This window comes from Aythya fuligula, chromosome 15, assembly GCF_009819795.1.
Source record: "Aythya fuligula isolate bAytFul2 chromosome 15, bAytFul2.pri, whole genome shotgun sequence".
Lineage (NCBI taxonomy): Eukaryota > Metazoa > Chordata > Aves > Anseriformes > Anatidae > Aythya > Aythya fuligula.
In genome coordinates, this window is record NC_045573.1 from 8,080,235 (window position 1) to 8,098,049 (window position 17,815).

The 17,815-nt window shown below is 36.7% G+C and overlaps 1 protein-coding gene across 1 annotated transcript in view; it reads left to right on the plus strand.

The window, feature by feature from the left end:
* DNAH3 (dynein axonemal heavy chain 3) overlaps positions 1–12,914 on the plus strand; it is a 59,725-nt gene extending 46,811 nt beyond the window's left edge. The window contains exons 52-61 of the mRNA XM_032197296.1: positions 574–2,715; positions 3,849–4,074; positions 4,426–4,670; positions 5,548–5,664; positions 7,121–7,275; positions 8,079–8,246; positions 9,591–9,733; positions 10,313–10,517; positions 11,979–12,116; positions 12,300–12,914. Coding sequence (XP_032053187.1) covers positions 574–2,715; positions 3,849–4,074; positions 4,426–4,670; positions 5,548–5,664; positions 7,121–7,275; positions 8,079–8,246; positions 9,591–9,733; positions 10,313–10,517; positions 11,979–12,116; positions 12,300–12,653 — 3,893 coding nt within the window. The 3' untranslated portion in view covers positions 12,654–12,914. The remainder of the gene's footprint in view (positions 1–573; positions 2,716–3,848; positions 4,075–4,425; positions 4,671–5,547; positions 5,665–7,120; positions 7,276–8,078; positions 8,247–9,590; positions 9,734–10,312; positions 10,518–11,978; positions 12,117–12,299) is intronic.
* The last annotated feature ends 4,901 nt before the right edge of the window (positions 12,915–17,815 follow it).

Sequence of the window (17,815 nt, forward strand, 5' to 3'; positions counted from 1 at the left end):
GTGCATCATTCATCTGTATTTTCCACTCTAAGTCCTGCTACTAAATCCTATCAAATATACTGGGAGACAGAATTCTAGCTGTCCCTCTACCATAGACAGTTACTCTAACAAACCCTTTTGTTGTGGGTTATGTTATTATTGTGAGATTGTATAGGATTTATGAGGTAGGAAAAGAAAGAGACTCTTTTCTTTCACTTCTGTTTACCTTATGGCCCCACAATTCAACCCTTAATAACAGAAAATAAGAATTCTATAAGTCTGTCTTTCCTCATAAACTGTCTCGCTTAGATTAGGAAATAACACCTTTGCATATGTGATAAGAGAGATTGTATAATAATTTGTTTCCTTTGTTGATGTAGAATTATTATGTAATTAATAAATATGACATAGTGATGCTGAAGTTCCTGTCTGAATTTCTTTAGGGGAGGATTTTCCCAAACTAGTTAATGCTAGTAGCATAGTAAAATTCTGTTGCAAAATCATGATGTTAATTCTTCATGTTATGTTTCATGTATTTTTTTCACTTTGAACATGCATGACTTGAGCCTGATTTTAATATTATGTGTAATATAGGTAAAATGATAGAAGACTACTGGGGGTCCTCTAGAAAAATTCTTGGAGATCTGAAATTCCTTGAGAGCTTGAAGGCATATGACAAGGATAATATTCCTCCTGCTATAATGAAGAGAATTAGAGAGAGGTTTATCAATCATCCAGATTTTCAGCCAGCTGTCATAAAAAATGTATCATCAGCTTGTGAAGGACTATGCAAGTGGGTGCGAGCCATGGAGGTATATGACCGTGTTGCAAAAGTGGTTGCTCCAAAACGTGAACGTTTGAGAACTGCAGAAGAGTTACTGGATGTTCAAATGCAGAAGCTAAAAACAAAGCAAGCAGAACTTAAGGAGGTAGTTGATCGCCTCCAAGCTTTGAATGATGACTTCGAAAACATGAATGGCCGGAAGAGAGAATTAGAAAATAATATTGAACTCTGCTCAAAAAAGCTTGTGAGAGCTGAACAACTAATTAGTGGTCTTGGTGGAGAGAAAGATAGGTGGACAGAAGCTGCACGACTATTAAGAATCCGGTACATAGACCTTACAGGAGATGTGTTGCTATCATCAGGAACTGTGGCTTATTTGGGAGCCTTTACTGTAGATTACCGTCTACAATGTCAAAAACAATGGCAGGTTCTGTGCAATGAAAAGAACATACCGTGCTCCAGTGATTTTACCTTAAGTAATACATTGGGGGACCCAGTCAAAATCCGTGCATGGCAGATTGCTGGATTGCCAATTGATTCTTTTTCCATTGATAATGGCATAATTGTTTCTAACTCAAGAAGATGGGCTTTAATGATAGATCCTCAAAGGCAAGCTAACAAGTGGGTAAAAAATATGGAGAAAACTAACAAGCTGTCAGTTATCAAATTATCTGACACACATTATGTTAGGACATTAGAAAATGCTATTCAGCTTGGAACACCAGTCTTGCTGGAAAACATTGGTGAAGAATTAGATGCCTTCATAGAACCCATTTTATTAAAGCTAACATTCAAACAACAAGGAGTAGAATACATGAAATTAGGGGAAAATATAATTGAATATTCAAAAGATTTCAGGTTTTACATAACAACCCGCTTAAGAAATCCTCATTATCTTCCTGAAGTGGCTGTGAAAGTTTGTCTACTCAACTTCATGATTACACCTTTGGGTCTTCAGGACCAGCTTCTTGGAATTGTAGCTGCAAAGGAAAAGCCTGAACTAGAAGAAAAGAAAAATGAACTGATTGTAGAAAGTGCAGCCAACAAGAAACAATTAAAGGAAATAGAGGATAAAATCCTGGAGGTCCTTTCCAAGTCAGAAGGAAATATTTTAGAAGATGAAACAGCAATTAATATTTTGTCTTCATCCAAAGACTTATCTGAAGAAATTTCTGAAAAGCAAAAAATTGCTTCTGCAACTGAAATGCAAATAGATTCTACTCGAGTAGGGTATAAGCCAGTTGCTGTTCATTCAGCTGTTGTCTTCTTTTGCATCTCTGATCTGGCAAACATTGAACCTATGTACCAGTATTCGTTGATTTGGTTCATTAACTTGTATGTTCAATCTATTGCTAAAAGCCAAAAGAGTGAAGATCTAGAAGAGAGAATTAAAAATATAATTGAGCATTTCACAGTAAGCATCTATAATAATGTCTGTCGTTCACTGTTTGAGAAGGATAAACTGTTATTCTCCCTCCTTCTGACAGTAGGCATTATGAAAGGGAAAGACCAAATAGATGATGAAGTTTGGCGTTTCCTACTCACAGGAGGTGTTGCTCTTGATAATCCTCATCCCAATCCAGCTCCAGATTGGCTATCTGACAAATCGTGGGCTGAGCTCGTACGTGCGTCTTCTCTGACAAACCTTAAGGGACTAATGGAACATGTAAGGGAAAATTTTTCGAAGTGGAAACTAATATATGACTCTGTAAGACCCCATGAAGAAAAATTCCCAGATTCATGGAGTATGTTGATGGGGCTAGATCGCATGGTTATTCTCAGATGTTTGAGACCTGACAAAATTGTTCCAGCAGTGCAGGAGTTCATTGTAGAAAATATGGGAAGAACATTTATTGAACCACCTACTTTTGATCTTGGAAGAAGTTACAACGATTCCAGTTGTTGTGCCCCTTTGATTTTTGTGTTATCACCAGGTGCTGATCCTATGGCAGGTGAGATTGATACTTAAAATCCTTTTTTATCTCATTAAATGACATTGAATGTTAGTAAACTGATAATAGTGTAAGCCCCTTCACCTGATCTTTAAAGTGTCTTTAAAGCACAACACAGCAGTGAAGCAAGCATTTGCATCTGCAAATGACAGAAAAATTGTTAGAGGGTGGAATGAATGAAGTGATGATGAAATATATGGATCTGTGAGCAGCAACTCAGTCTTTGTAACAACCCCTTCTCCAGAAAGTTTCCTCCCCTGTTACTAATTAAATGGTGCATATGGCCACAATGAAAAGCACATCTGTTAAATGTCCTTTAAAAAATAACCACCCAGATTATTTTCAAACCTGGTTTTCTGCCAAAACAATTGTAACATGGATCTGTACCATAAGGAAATATTTTCAGGAGGTACTGGCTTTGATAGCAAAGCAGTAGGATTACTTTCAAGCCAGATAATAGAATTATAGAACAGCTTGAGTTGGAAGGGACCTTGAAGCCCATGCAGTTCTACCCCGCTGTCACCCACTAGATCAGGTTGCCCAGGGCCTCGTCCAACCTGGCCTTGAACACCTCCAGGGGTGGGACATCCACAGATTCTCTGGGCAGCCTGTTCCAGTGCCTCACTGCCTTCTGAGTGAAGAATTTCCACCTAAATCTTGCCTCATTTAGTTTAAAACCATTCTTCCTTTTCCTGTCATTGTCTGCCCAAGCAAATAGTTGCTCTCCATCTTTTCTATAAGCCCCCCTGTAAGTATTGAAGATCTAAAGATTTGGTTCACAGCTCAATCCTATAAAAGAAACAGAGAGAGTAGACAGGAGTAGCACAGGCTGGAACCGAGCACTAAGGGCTGAAGAAAATGGCAGGTATTTAACAGGGCTATTTTTTATTATTATTTTGTTTTATTATTACTTTGTACATCTAAATGTGCCTCAAAAACACAGATTGATACAGCGTTCGATACTACTTGTAGGTTGTTGAGGTGTTGTTGTTTGTTTTCTTTATTTAAGTAAAATATCTATTGGCTTTTACACGTTCAATTACTTTTTCCATTTTGAAAATAATGAATGTAATATGGATCTACTTTCTAACAGATTTTGTCTTTCTTTGCACTTGTGAAACTTGCCATCATAGGTTTGCTAAAATTTGCTGATGATGTTGGCATGGGAGGTACAAGCATTCAGACTATTTCACTTGGACAGGGACAGGGCCCAATAGCAGCAAAAATGATTTCTCAGGCTATTACTGATGGAACCTGGGTAGTGTTACAAAACTGCCATCTTGCAACCAGCTGGATGCCTGATTTGGAAAAAATCTGTGAGGAAGTTATAGTGCCAGAGAATACCAATGACAAATTCAGGTAGGAGTTTTAATATTTTTGCTCTTTTTATGTATTTCTGGTTTGTTGAACACACTAGTAAAAACAAATTAAATTTAATTTTTATGAATAACTACTTATAAGATTCATATTAATGTATAATAATAAAATAAAGATACCTAATCAGAATGTCATCTTTTATACCTGTTTAATATAATCTGCTTTATGCTTGCATTTTTGAACAAATTTAGATGTTATCATCGTAGTTAAAGAAGTAAAAAACAAACAAACAAATAAAAGCAGCACAACAAACCTAGTCTTCTGCAAATCAATACTGAGGACTTGTCAATATCAATGATTTTTTGATAATGTGCTTTTTAAAATTCTTTGCAGATTGTGGTTAACCAGTTATCCATCAGAAAAGTTTCCTGTTAGCATCCTCCAGAATGGCATCAAAATGACAAATGAACCGCCAAAAGGGGTTAGAGCGAATCTGCTTCGATCATACCTTAATGACCCCATCTCTGACCCTGCATTCTTTAGCAGTTGCCAGAAGCCAGAAATATGGCAAAAAATGTTGTTTGGTCTTTGTTTTTTTCATGCTATTGTGCAGGAAAGGAGAAACTTTGGCCCATTGGGTAAGGTTTAGGTTATTTTGCATATTGTTTCAAAAAGATTAGTAGTTTTGAAATGTATTATTGGAGACCCTCTGTAAAAAGCAATATTGTTGTTAGCAGCACTGCAGGAGTGCAATCTGTATTGTAAAGAACATAATGAAGTTCAAAAGCTGTTATTTTATAAGAATTCTTGTTCAGGCAAAGCTACTCTTGGAGCTACTAAAAGCGATACCCTGGGGGAGGATTAGAAAGTATCAGTTTTCCAAGTAAATATATCATACAGTATTTGCATTAAATTATAGCTTACTAAATTATTATTAATTTAATACTGTGATGATCACTAACTACAGTAATTTATCAAATCCAGTTCCATTTTAAATTTTCATCTTTAAAGACATATCATCTTCAGTAGTGCTTTTATTTGTGTGTACTTTTTTTTAGCAAAGCTAGTGCATATGTTTACTTGGTGTAAAATCAAAGTTTTATGGCTGCTGTGTGTTGTTAATAATACAACCAAAAAGATAAGTTATATATCAGTAAGCTTATCTCCAGATAGCAAAAGATTAGCTGAAAGTACCGAGTAGGTCTGTGCTCTACTTCAGGTAAAACACAATGTTTCAGGAGTGAGGGATGCCAAATATCTGTGCTGATGTTTTAATTGCATAGAATTGCATAGAATGATGGTTATAAAGACTTAGGATACAATCCTGTAGTGGGGTCATATTTCTCAGTTGTACAATAAACAGCCTGGTAAATGCCAGGACTACATCTTGGTGTTATCTGGCAGCTGTGATCTTCAGCTCTGTAGTAGTAGTGTAATACCAATACCATCATTTCCTGAACATGGTTATCAGCACAGCGCACCACTTACCCTGTATATCTTTCCTGAATTGAACAGGTTGGAATATTCCATATGAGTTCAATGAATCTGACCTTAGAATCAGTATGCGACAGATCCAGATGTTTCTGAATGAATATGAAGAGATCCCTTTTGAAGCTCTGACGTATCTAACAGGTATAGGTGTTGCACCCTCTAACACATATTGAGTTTGCTAGGCACTTCCAGCTGGTCCAGCGATAAACTGAGTGCTTCACAAATGTAGTAGATTCCATTCAAGTTTACTTCCTTGGTCTTCCACATAATGACAAGTTGTATCCCAAACCCTCAGATTTGATTGCTGTCTTGGCTTATATATAGCTAGAAGACTTACTAATGGTCCAGCAAACCTCCTTGTCTTTGTTGCATATATGTTAAAAATATATCAGTAGACTTAGCTGATCAATATGTCAGATCAAGTCTTACGAGATGTGGCTGAGGGAGCTGGGTTTGTTCAGCCTGGAGAAGAGGAGGCTCAGGGGCGACCTTATCACTCTCTATAAGTACATTAAAGGAGGCTGTAGCGAGGTGGGGTTGGTCTATTCTCCCACATGCCTGGTGACAGGATGAGGGGGAACGTGCTAAAGTTGCACCAGGGGAGTTTTAGGTCACATATTAGGAAGAACTTCTTTACTGAAAGGGTTGTTAGGTATTGGAACGGGCTGCCCAGGGAAGTGGTGGAGTCACCATCCCTGGAGGTCTTTAAAAGACATTTAGATGTTGAACTTAGTGATATGGTTTATTGGAGGACTTGTTAGTGTTAGGTCAGAGGTTGGACTCGATGATCTTGAGGTCTCTTCCAACCTAGACAATTCTGTGATTCTGTGATCCTGACACAGTAAGCATTGGTGATTTGTCATAGGATGTGATTATCCTCATCAGTTTAAAGCAGTAGCTGTTGACCTGTGTAAACAACTTAGTTGCTGTGGCAGTTCTCATTCTCCAGAAAGACAGCTGCTTTTTGACATCTCCCTTGTCAACTCTATAAATATGATTCCTGATTTTTGCTATTATTATAATTAGCTTTATGAAGAAACAATATAGGTATTTGCAGGATTAGGGTAATAACTGTGAGCTTTTAGCTATTTCCTGTACTTTATATCAGTGAAAACCTTCACTCACTACTTCCCCATTTCTTGTCTCCAACCCCTTCTGTATATTTGTGATCCCTTGTTTTCTATGGTATGCATACATAATCAGCTTTGAGTTTGTGTGAAAGGAACAAAACAAGGATCAGCTATCTCTCACTGTTCAGACTCTGACAGTTCTAAAAATTCTTACCAATGAGAATTGCAAGCAAAACAGCTGTAATTTGAAACATGCCGTTATTCATTGTGATGTGAGTTGCAGTTTCTCAGACCATCTCAGTGTTCCTTATCTTCCACCATCAAGACGCACAGATTGGGCTCACAGTCCCAAAGTTGTTACAGTGCCTAATTTCCATTGAAACATTGGAAGTGCAGTGCCTAAAATTTTTTTGAAGATCTGTAGCTTCAGTATTTCAGCTTACTGGAGCAATACATTAATGTAAAACTATTTTTATTTGTTCATTAACTTTAATCTTTTCATCCTCGTTTTCTCTGTCCTTTCACAGGGGAATGTAACTATGGAGGAAGAGTAACAGATGATAAAGACAGGCGGCTTCTCCTGTCCCTTCTTTCTGTATTCTATAGCAAGGATATAGAGCAGGACAAGTATATGCTTGCACCTGGAGATGACTACTACATACCACCACATGGTCCATATGAGGTGAGGAGATAACACATATAAACTCTCCCTGAATTGTTGTGAAGAAGTTTATCTACACTGCACTTTTATATGCTAAACACAACAAATAGAAAAAAACAACAACAACAAAAAATGAGATCACAAGGCCATGCCACACTGTACAATTTAAGTATGAAATATGATTCTGGTACTTAATATCACACCAACAGAGATGTAACAATGTACAGTATCTTCCCATATTCTGATGCATGTTGATGCAGAGAGCAACCTCTATGCAGGTTTTCAGTACAGTTCTGGAAAACCAGCACGAGTCAGGCTTAAGGAATTTACAGGGTAGTTCGGTACTCTCCTGCAACCACTTCTGCCTTAATAGCAATGATCGGGGTGAGAAGTTAGAATGGCAGGTATATACTCAATTTTGGCCCCTTTTTCCCTTCTACCAGCTACATGGATATCACAAACAGGTGTGATTTGAGCACACTTATTTAGTCTGCAGTTGTAAGCGTTAAACATTCCTTGCGTGTTCTTTTATGTACATTTATTTTCCATGCTTTCACTTGCTACTTATATGAGTGTAGAAAGAACAATTTCGCAGTGAGTCTTTGAGCAGTTCAAAACGTTTATTTATTTATTTATTTATTTATCTATCTATTTATTTATTTATTTATATTTATCTGTGCAGCCTGGATGTCAATTCCTGGATGGTTTAACTGGGAATTTACATGTGTGGTTCTAAATGGGAATGTTCTAACAAAGTTGGAATTACTGATCATTTATGAATATATTATTGCATAATTTCTGTTATTTAATTGTTTCTTTTACAGTCTTACATTGAATACCTAAGAAGCTTGCCAATTACAACACACCCTGAAGTGTTTGGGCTTCATGAAAATGCAGACATCACCAAGGATAACCAAGAGACTAATCAGCTTTTCACTGGAGTGCTCCTGACCTTACCTAGAGAAGCAGGGGGAGGTGGCAAGTCCCCTCAGGTAACTGGGAAAGAAAGATCAACCTGCAGCCTGGAAAAGTGCCCTTTCCTCTTATGCCTTGGTTCTCAGAGTAATCCAACACCTCTCATCACACGAGTGTTGTGTAGATGTGTAGAGAAGAGGGTGTAGATGCATAGAGAAGTAGATGGATTTGAACTAGAAGAACCTTTAAAGATGGAAGATACAGTAAAGACTTTATATTCAAATAGGTATATCTAGGTATTAAAATACCACACAACCCCGCCTAGTTAAATAGAACATGTAATTTGAATAAGAAAATTTCTGTCATATACCGTGTTTTATAACAGCACTTAAAGTGCTTCACTTCAGTCACGAATTGAAGCTAGAGCACAGTTAACAAGCACAGCTCCTAGAGAACCTCAAATCAAATACCTCTCTAGGCACTTCTACAGTATGACATTCAATTTCGGTCTACAGATTTGAATGTTAGAGGTTCATGTACTAGCCTGACATCAACCATTATTGGTTGCATGAGTTTTCCTGTCATCATTAGGGGACATACTCCAGAGTGCTAGGAAATAATATCAAGCTAGTCAACTGTCAGGCAAGCAATATAGCCATAGCTAGAGGTGAAAGTCTTTGTCCTGGTGAAGTTTTTGCTATAACGGCACTTCCACTCTATTTTATTGTTCATTGAATGCTCAGTTTTTGAGGTATGATTTTTTGCTTTCACTTGGCTGCTTCAGTTTATACAGTCCCAGACTTAAATCTCTGTGTATGACTTGTGTGGCACAAAGACAGGCCAATCTGGCATCTTGTCCTAGTGGCTCAGGTTACTTGGGCCCAATCCATGCCCCTTTGAGATGACTTTTCACACCCCCCTGATATCCTGTATTTTATACACATGGATTCTAGAAAAATTGAATTGATGGAGCCTCATTTCTTGTGAGGGTGTATAGTGATTGTATTCTCTGATGTTTAATGCGCTGAAAATTAAGCTTCTCTCATGGCTGGGATGTTCACATTTTCATTATTCCCATGCTGCATACTTTGTCTTTTCCTTCATTGTGGCAATAGTAGGATTATGCTCATCTGTCCTGCTGCCTGTTACCTCAGAATTTGCCTAAAACCTTTTTGCAAATTAAACTCCAATTGTTAACAAATGTAAAATTATTGAGAAGAGAGAAGGAGCAAGCAGGCACATGCAGAGACAAACAAGATGATGAACAAAGAGAGTATGATCATGTAAGCATTAGGAAAATGGACTAAAATACTTATATGGCTATACAGCAAAAACATAAAGTCCATAATGTTTTGAGGAATTTCTTGAATAGAAATAGGAAAAATGAAAAGTCCTAATTCACAGTAAGTTTGTGATTTCAGAAAACTGTTGAAGATTTGGCACAGGACATCCTAACCAAATTACCAAGTGACTTTGATGTTGAAGAGGTTATGAAGATATACCCAGTACTTTATGAAGAGTCTATGAATACAGTTCTTAGGCAAGAACTGATCCGATTTAACAGGTATGGTTCAATGTTCTGTGTAGCATTCCTAAGACTGAAAAATTCTTGTTTGTCAGTGCTAGCTGCTGACAAGCTTTGAACAGTTAAAAGCCTTTCACAATACATGCTTCTTAAGATGGTAGATTATGCTTTAGATGAACCTTATTAGAAAAACCTGAAAGCCACAGCTGAGTACCTGAATATAGAAACAGAACCTACTTTCTTGGAGTGTGAACTTAAATCAGAATTGAATTTGTTTTGTTGAGATGGGGCAGCCTACATTATTCTTTTTAAGTTATATCAATTACCTTATATTCACAACACACTACATTAGCTACTGTCAGGATCTTAAAACTCTTGTAATTTGATTTCTCTTGTCTAGAACAGGAATTTTCCCTATCTTTCTTTTCTGTATGTGTGTGTGTTTGTTTGCTTTTTCCAAGTTAAATAAGAGTTTTGATTACTACATGTGGGATAAAGATTTTCTGACAGGATATTCCCAAGCTTTGATCAGCCCTTCCTTCAGGTTGGAGTTGGAGGTCTATAGCCAGATAAAAGTATATGTAAATAATGAGGTGGCAATTTCTTTTTTATCTGAAGGCTTACTGAAGTTGTTCGGAGCAGCCTTGTTAATTTAGGCAAAGCCATCAAAGGGCAAGTGTTGATGTCATCTGAGCTTGAAGATGTTTTCAACAGCATGCTAATGGGAAAAGTGCCATCAATGTGGACTGTCAAATCCTATCCATCATTGAAGCCGCTGGGCAGCTATGTGTCTGATTTGCTCTGTCGTTTAAACTTCTTCCAGGTAGGCTAAACTGAGACTGACAGGTCTAAAGACTGGGTAGTTGAAAGCTGAATGGATAAAATTTGTATCTGTACTGTCCTCACTCAGCAGTTCCCCCAGTAGCTCCAGATTGTGAACTATTTGCATACATTCATGACCAAATACACACTACATTAATAGCACTGGAATTTGCTGGGCCACTGCTCTGAAGGGTGAGTCCAGGAATATATTCTTTGGTGGTACTCCTGTGCAGCATTTAGTAGTTTCAATTTTTCTACTTCTAGAAGATGTGTTTTATTTTGCATTGATGTCATAATGATTTCTCTGCTCAAAGAACACTGAGCTAGGAGTAAGAATGCTTTAGAAACAAACCTATGGTGTATAAGAGGCACTATTAGATTTTATGTGTGTGACTGAATTTCTTTGAAGTTAAGTAAACAGTGACACAACTTCCACACACCTTTTGAACACGCTAATTGATTCTTTACTCAGCCTTCCATTATTTCCCTCACATTCTTAGTGTACTCGTTAAATTGCTTAGAGTTTCAGATGTACCTTGAATTGCTGAGGTACTGAGATGTAGTGGAATCCCATGCAAATCATATGACGAGAAACCTAAAAAGAAGTGTCTGGAAGTTTTGTATGAGCAGCAGAGTTTCATGGTTCCTGAATTAGAGTACTATATGAGTTTCTTTAACTTGGCTCCTAATGGCTTAGGCTAGTGTGGGGACATTCTGTCCTTGCCTTTCTGCCTTTGTGATTTCCAACACAGATACTAGTCCAAGATCTCCTTGTCTGGCATCTTTGTATAGGAATGATTTTCACTACAAGGTTCTTATTTGTTGGCTGTAGTGATAGATTGCCCTTATAGTGATAGAAAAAGATACTATGTGAGAAAATCCAACCTTTTTTCATGTTAGGAAATCTGGGTTTACAAGACTGTAAGAGAGGGTATATTGATAAAAGTATTCCTTGTTTGTTTGTTTGCTTATTGCTGACTAGCATCTAGACTCACATTATTTATAACCATAATATGGTTATGCTACTTTTTGAAATTTCTTTCAGTAGCGCTGAGTTCCAGTTGTTGAATGAGTAATTATTTTTGTTACCATCTAAAATAACTGACTTTGGTAATTTGCATATATATTTAGGGACAACGTTTTATATATATATATATATGTATAGTGTGCATTTATATGTATATATATATACATGTCTATATGTATATGTACACACACATATATATGTAATTTATAATATATATGTGTGTTTGTGTATATATATATATGTATAAAATATATAAATTTATAATATATGAACATATACTGAATGGTAGTATCCAGAGCATCCAATCAAGGCTTAGATCTTATTGTGCTGTTTAACTCTATCTCAGAAAAAGACAACCCTTTCTGGTGAATTTATACAGTGAAGCCACAAAATGTATATTTAATTCTATTTGTTTTTTTTTCTCTCCATATTCAGGACTGGGTCACCAATGGGGCACCCACAGTCTTTTGGCTGTCAGGATTCTACTTCACGCAGTCTTTTTTGACAGGTGTTTTACAAAACTATGCTAGAAAATACACCATACCAATTGACCATATTGGATTTGAATTTGAGGTAAGAAAATGCAGAGGAATTCTGTTTTTCTTGAACAGCTTGAAACATGTTCTGAAGCAGCAGGGAACAGAGTTTTCAAATGAAAAGAAATTGTATTTAAATGAGTAATTTCGGATTATCACGTACAGGATTTAATATACTCCAGATAAAAATAAAATAAAGCAAATGGTTTCATCATTCCAGGTGATGAAAGAGGAGCACACAATGGAAAAAATGCCGGAAGATGGAGCTTATATAAAAGGCCTTTTTTTGGAAGGTGCACGATGGGATAGAGAATCCTTGGTGATTGGAGAATCACTTCCAAAAATCCTTTATGATTCCTTACCCATAATTTGGCTGAAACCTGGAGAAAGTTCTAGATTTCGTCATATGAATATCTATTCATGCCCTGTATACAAGACAAGTGCAAGAAGAGGTGTCTTATCTACTACTGGCCACTCAACCAACTATGTTCTTTCAATTGAACTCCCTTCAGACAAGCCCCAGAAACACTGGATAAATCGAGGTGTGGCAGCACTATGCCAGTTAGATGACTGAGAGTATGCAAGTCAAAACACTCATATTTTGTAATTAAAAGATACACTTTACTCCCCAATGGCTGCCTTTATTTTATTTATTTATTTTTTAACATCACTACCTCCTGCTGTCTTTAAAGCAGCTCCTAATTTCCTTTGTTTTTTTAGCCATTCTCAGCCACTAGACAGGAGTGAGTGAAAATAGAACACTGCAAACAGAAACTTATTTCAAAGGCCTGTGCTTTGTCTTGCAATACATCAGAATAAACAGAACTCCCATCAAGCTGTGTGCCATCCACATTATTGCAAATCTTGTGAAATTCTAATATTATCAGCTTGCTGTTGTCATGGCGCCTTTGTTCCCCCAATGAAATTGGGCCCAAAGAGTTTTGCTGCTAATTTTAATGGGAATCTAAGCCAGAGCTCTTGCAAATAGGACTCTCTGGATTTGCTTACAACTTCTGTGTCCCAGGATAATATAGAGCAAGGAGGGAGGGCACAAGCATAGACTGTTCTCTACATGTAAAACTAATCCTCCACTAGAATTAACTGCCAGAGCTGTATTATAGAACTATAATATCTGGCACTCTTTGAACACGTGCCTCAGAACTTCCACGGAAGAATTCTATATACCACATGCATTGGGAACCTGCCATTTCTCAGAGCAGTATACTTGTCTCATAATTTCTTAACTTTCTAATTTCAGTATTACATACATATCCCAAGTACCCGATAAATGGAGCTATGTTTCCTTTCTCCCATAGTCTCAGTTCACTTCTTTGTCTGGCCCTCTTGCATGTGAGACTAATAAACCACCTGATATTTTGTAATTAAGCCTTTCATCAGAGAAGCTCAAGGTAGCTTGCAAACATTAATTAAAAATAAAATAGCCTGAACATCTTCAAAGCGCTATGCAGTAATTAACTAATCCCCACAGCATGCCAAGATGGTACTAAAGATGGATCATTAGACTTTTTGTACACACAGTATAAGGGAAACACAAAGATCAAGACAAGCATTTAAAAACAAAACAAAACAAACGCATAAACATCCACTAATTTCAGGTCTTGTATTTTTTTTTTTTCATTGCCCAAATTGCAGCATTTTAATGACTTGCTTGAAGCCTCACAAAGTCAGAGATGTAGCTTTAATTCAGCAATTCCTAGTATCCTGCTACAGTGATACTACTAGGAACTTATCTGTTGTGTCATGCTTAGCTGTTACAGGAGAAAAGTGTTCATTATTCTATTAACCACTGGTTTGTTTTATATAGCTATTCACGAAATAGCAACGTTTAAGAATGGCAACACACAGGTAAGCAAGAAGTAGTAAGAAGTATTACAGGTATGTTGTACAGTGTTCTACATAATGAAATCCATAGGTAATTAGTACAGTATCTTTATGTATGTACCCTATCTGATGCCTCATAAGTAGTACAGTATGCAGGCATTCAGTGCATCATGATTGCTACATGGTGACTAGAGCAAAGATATCAGCAAGAACACTTAATGGATATTTGTTTTAATAAAGGGAACAGAGGCATACAGGTCTCTCAACTTACTGATAGGGAGAAACTACATGTAACAATTCAGATGAAATTATGTTTGACACCTACAGCAAAGATAAAATTTGTTGTATATGAATGTTACATGGTCACCCACAATGACATCATTTTTGAGATGAGAACTATATTTCAGAAGTTCTATGAGTAAATTAAGATTAATTAAAATTTCTCCTTTAGAAACATAATCCTTTCTTAGTTTTCATAAAAGTAACATGGACAGTTTCTACTTTTCATATCATTAAAACTAACTGAAATTTAGTACATATTTAAACAAAGTGGTAATTATGATACTTTTGAATGGCTGCATCTAATTGTTGTGATTATCAGATCACTGATTAGGTCACTGTGACATCAGATAAAACAAATCAGTCACTAGCTTGTTTGCACATAGTCCAAGGAGCCTGGACCTGGCTGTAGATCTTTCCTTGTGGATCAGTCAGTTGAGTCACTGCTCTTGAAAGGAGCTTTCTTTTTACATTTGAGCTTATGCATGTAACTGACTCTGATCACTTGATGTGAGAGAAGTTAAAATTTTAGGACTGAGTTTCTCTCTCCTTCTTTGGATAATGCTAGTTCTGTAAACAGTCCTCTAAAGTAAGCCATTATAAATTAAAAGCCAGATTCAGTAGTGTATGCTAGCTGAATTATATTTTTTTGAGATCAATTACTTTTGAACCATTGAAAAATATGGAGTCTGTTGTGTGGGTTTCTTTTTACTGTCTTTTCGTGAACAAACACTAGCTGATAGTTATTTAAATGACACAGCTTTGGGTCTTGTTACTTGTTACAGTGGCTTTGCTACTATATTGTGTACAAAGGCTGTGTTGATATTCTAAATGTTTCTTCTGTGTTAATGTTTAGATTTGAGATTAAGGCATCTCTTAGAACATATTTAAAGATGTAATTCAAGGTTTTGTAGATGTGACCAAAATATCTATGTAAGAGAGAAGTCCTTAAGAGAGGGTTCATTTATCTGTCATTTGCTATGTCCCCCTTTGCCAGGGATCAGGTACAGCTGAATTGCTTTAGCTGATGAATACTGAAGTCTTGAAGAGGTATGTGATTTCCTGGGCTGCCCTTACTATTAGAGATAAAGCAGTGGAATTTACTCTGTTAGAGAGATTTTTCTGTGATTCGATTCTTGAAAATGAACTTCCCAACTTTTTATTGAGCACTGTCTGCGCCTTCCTGAAGAATGATACACTCACTGTAAAAAAAGGCAACCCAACTCTTAGTTGGACCAACTTTAATCTCATTATAAAAAGGAAAAAAAAAGGACATATGAAATTCCTTGTAGCAGTAGTAATAGAATTCTTGACTTAAGACTTAAGATTTCCCTTTCTCAATTAGAAACTCGTATTAAACAAACCACACACACACACACAAACCCAACCTGTAATTATTACAAATCATAAATTCTCAGCCTTACTAATAACTCAAAGCAGATGGAAAAAAATGCAGTATACAGGCATTACAGAACAAGAGAGATTCGTTCCTTAAAAACAGCAGATAGACTTTCAGCTGGGGATGCTGTAAGACAGGTTAGGTTAGTACATTTTCTCAGGAAATGCAAATTTTTCTTACACCTTATCTGCACAAAAGCTGTTTCAGAAATAGGAAGGATCACATCTGATTTTAACACTGTTGGGCTGCTAAAAGAGAAAAATATACAATGAGAAGGCAAAAAGACAATATAAAGGCCCCAAACTCTTCTACTGACAGGTTCCTGTAAGCTAGAATCCAATTAGAGAAAATAGGGAAAGGTGCAGGTCTCTCCTGTAATTAGTATGCTTGACATTGAATTCATAGGTATGATCGAATAAGTGACTGTCCTATTTGTGGATAAAAGCGGGATATTACTGATATCAGTTCTGACAGACTTGTAGTAGGGCCCCACAAGAGTGAGGTTGCCTTTTTTTCTCCAGATCTAAATGGGATTACAGGAACAAACTTACATTACTAGGAAGATGTATCAGATGACTGATTCCTTCTTAAACTGTTTTGTGATACTTCACTTGGCATAGATTGGGTCACTGTGGCAACTTAATCAGAATTTCTTCACCCCTAGAAAATATTAAGTGGGCATATTCAGGTTCCAAATCTGACATCTGCTTAAATGATCATTGCATAATGATCTTAAATGACTGTAGTGTTAAGCTTGGGTTTATAAGTGCTCGGCTGCATTTGTTGTAACCTTTCTAATGATGGAGTTAGGGAGAGGATTTCCAGGGAAGAGATATTATTTGGATATTCAAGGCCACATGTCCTGTCAACAAATCACCCATGCATTGTCTACTAGTTACCTTGCAGGAGAGTTTAGGAAGCTGACTCAGGTTTTATTTCTAAAGAACATCCAATTAATCTGACAGGTTATTAGTCTAAAGCATCTCCTGACTAGCATGATAAATTGGAAAGAGACAGTATTTACTGGAAGGAGAGTAAGAGGAGTTAAGGAAGTACAGGAAAGAGTGTACACTGACTGAATCCAGTGCGTGATAAACTCTTAAGAACTCAGAGGCATTTCAGTGCAGCATCTTTTTGCAATTAAAATTAATGTGTAGGAATACTTATTGACAGAAGTTACGTGGTCTTTGGAATTTAAAGGAGTACCAGTTGAGACATCTGCCAACCTTTGACCTCAAAAACAAAGGACTCTTGTTTGAGACTGGTTCTCTTGCCTCATACAGTGTTTAACTTGAGCTGTGAAAGAATGGCTTTGCTCTCCAGCCTTGACAATAGAGTTGATGTAGTCCTTCCTTTAGCTGAACAGCCTGAGGTTTTAACGAATTTCAGTCTTTGCCTCCTGGTGCTAGAAAGTGATGAGGATCAGTCAGCAGTTAATCATTTCTCAAACACTTACTTTGGAAAATTAATAGGCTGTTAAGCATTTAAAAGCATCTCAAATAATGTGCTGCTATTACAGAAGTTCAACTTTAACTGGATTTTCAGTTAAACAAGTTGGATACTCATCTGAGTTTCTGTAGTCTACTTGAGCCTTTTAAAAAATTGAATATTTATATTTCCCTTCAGAAATAAACTTAAATTCATACTGTTATTTCAATTTTGTGTAAAATGTCCATTTTAAGGATGGATGCTCACTCAGGAAAGAGTTGTGACTATAACACAGACAGTCAATTTAGACTGCTTATTTACATGACTGTATGTCTGATGAGTCACAGCATCAGTATCTTCATTAGCCACATAAATTTTAAAAATTAAAAAGATTAAAGTCATAGTTTCATGACAAAGAATAAGCCTAAGCTTTCTTTCAAAACCCTTGTCTCTACAAGGATTGCTTTGGTTCAGCTGGCATATCTCCACATTGATGTATAAGAACTAAGGACAGGAAAAGATTGAGAGTTCTTTCAGTGAAGGACTAAGCAGCACATAATGTTATTTTTACTGTCTCTGACTTAACCCTCCTCTTCCTAGGTTAAAGGAGTTTTGTGTTTTCTTTGCATCAGTAAATTTGCAAAGCTCCCACTGACAGGCAAAACAATGGCATTTAACATGTTCAGTGCAAAGTACTTCCCACATAAGGCATTCTAAGGAAATAATTATATGGGAATAGATACCTTTGTGGACTGGAGCCATAAAAGGTAGTCAGAAATTGGACTAGC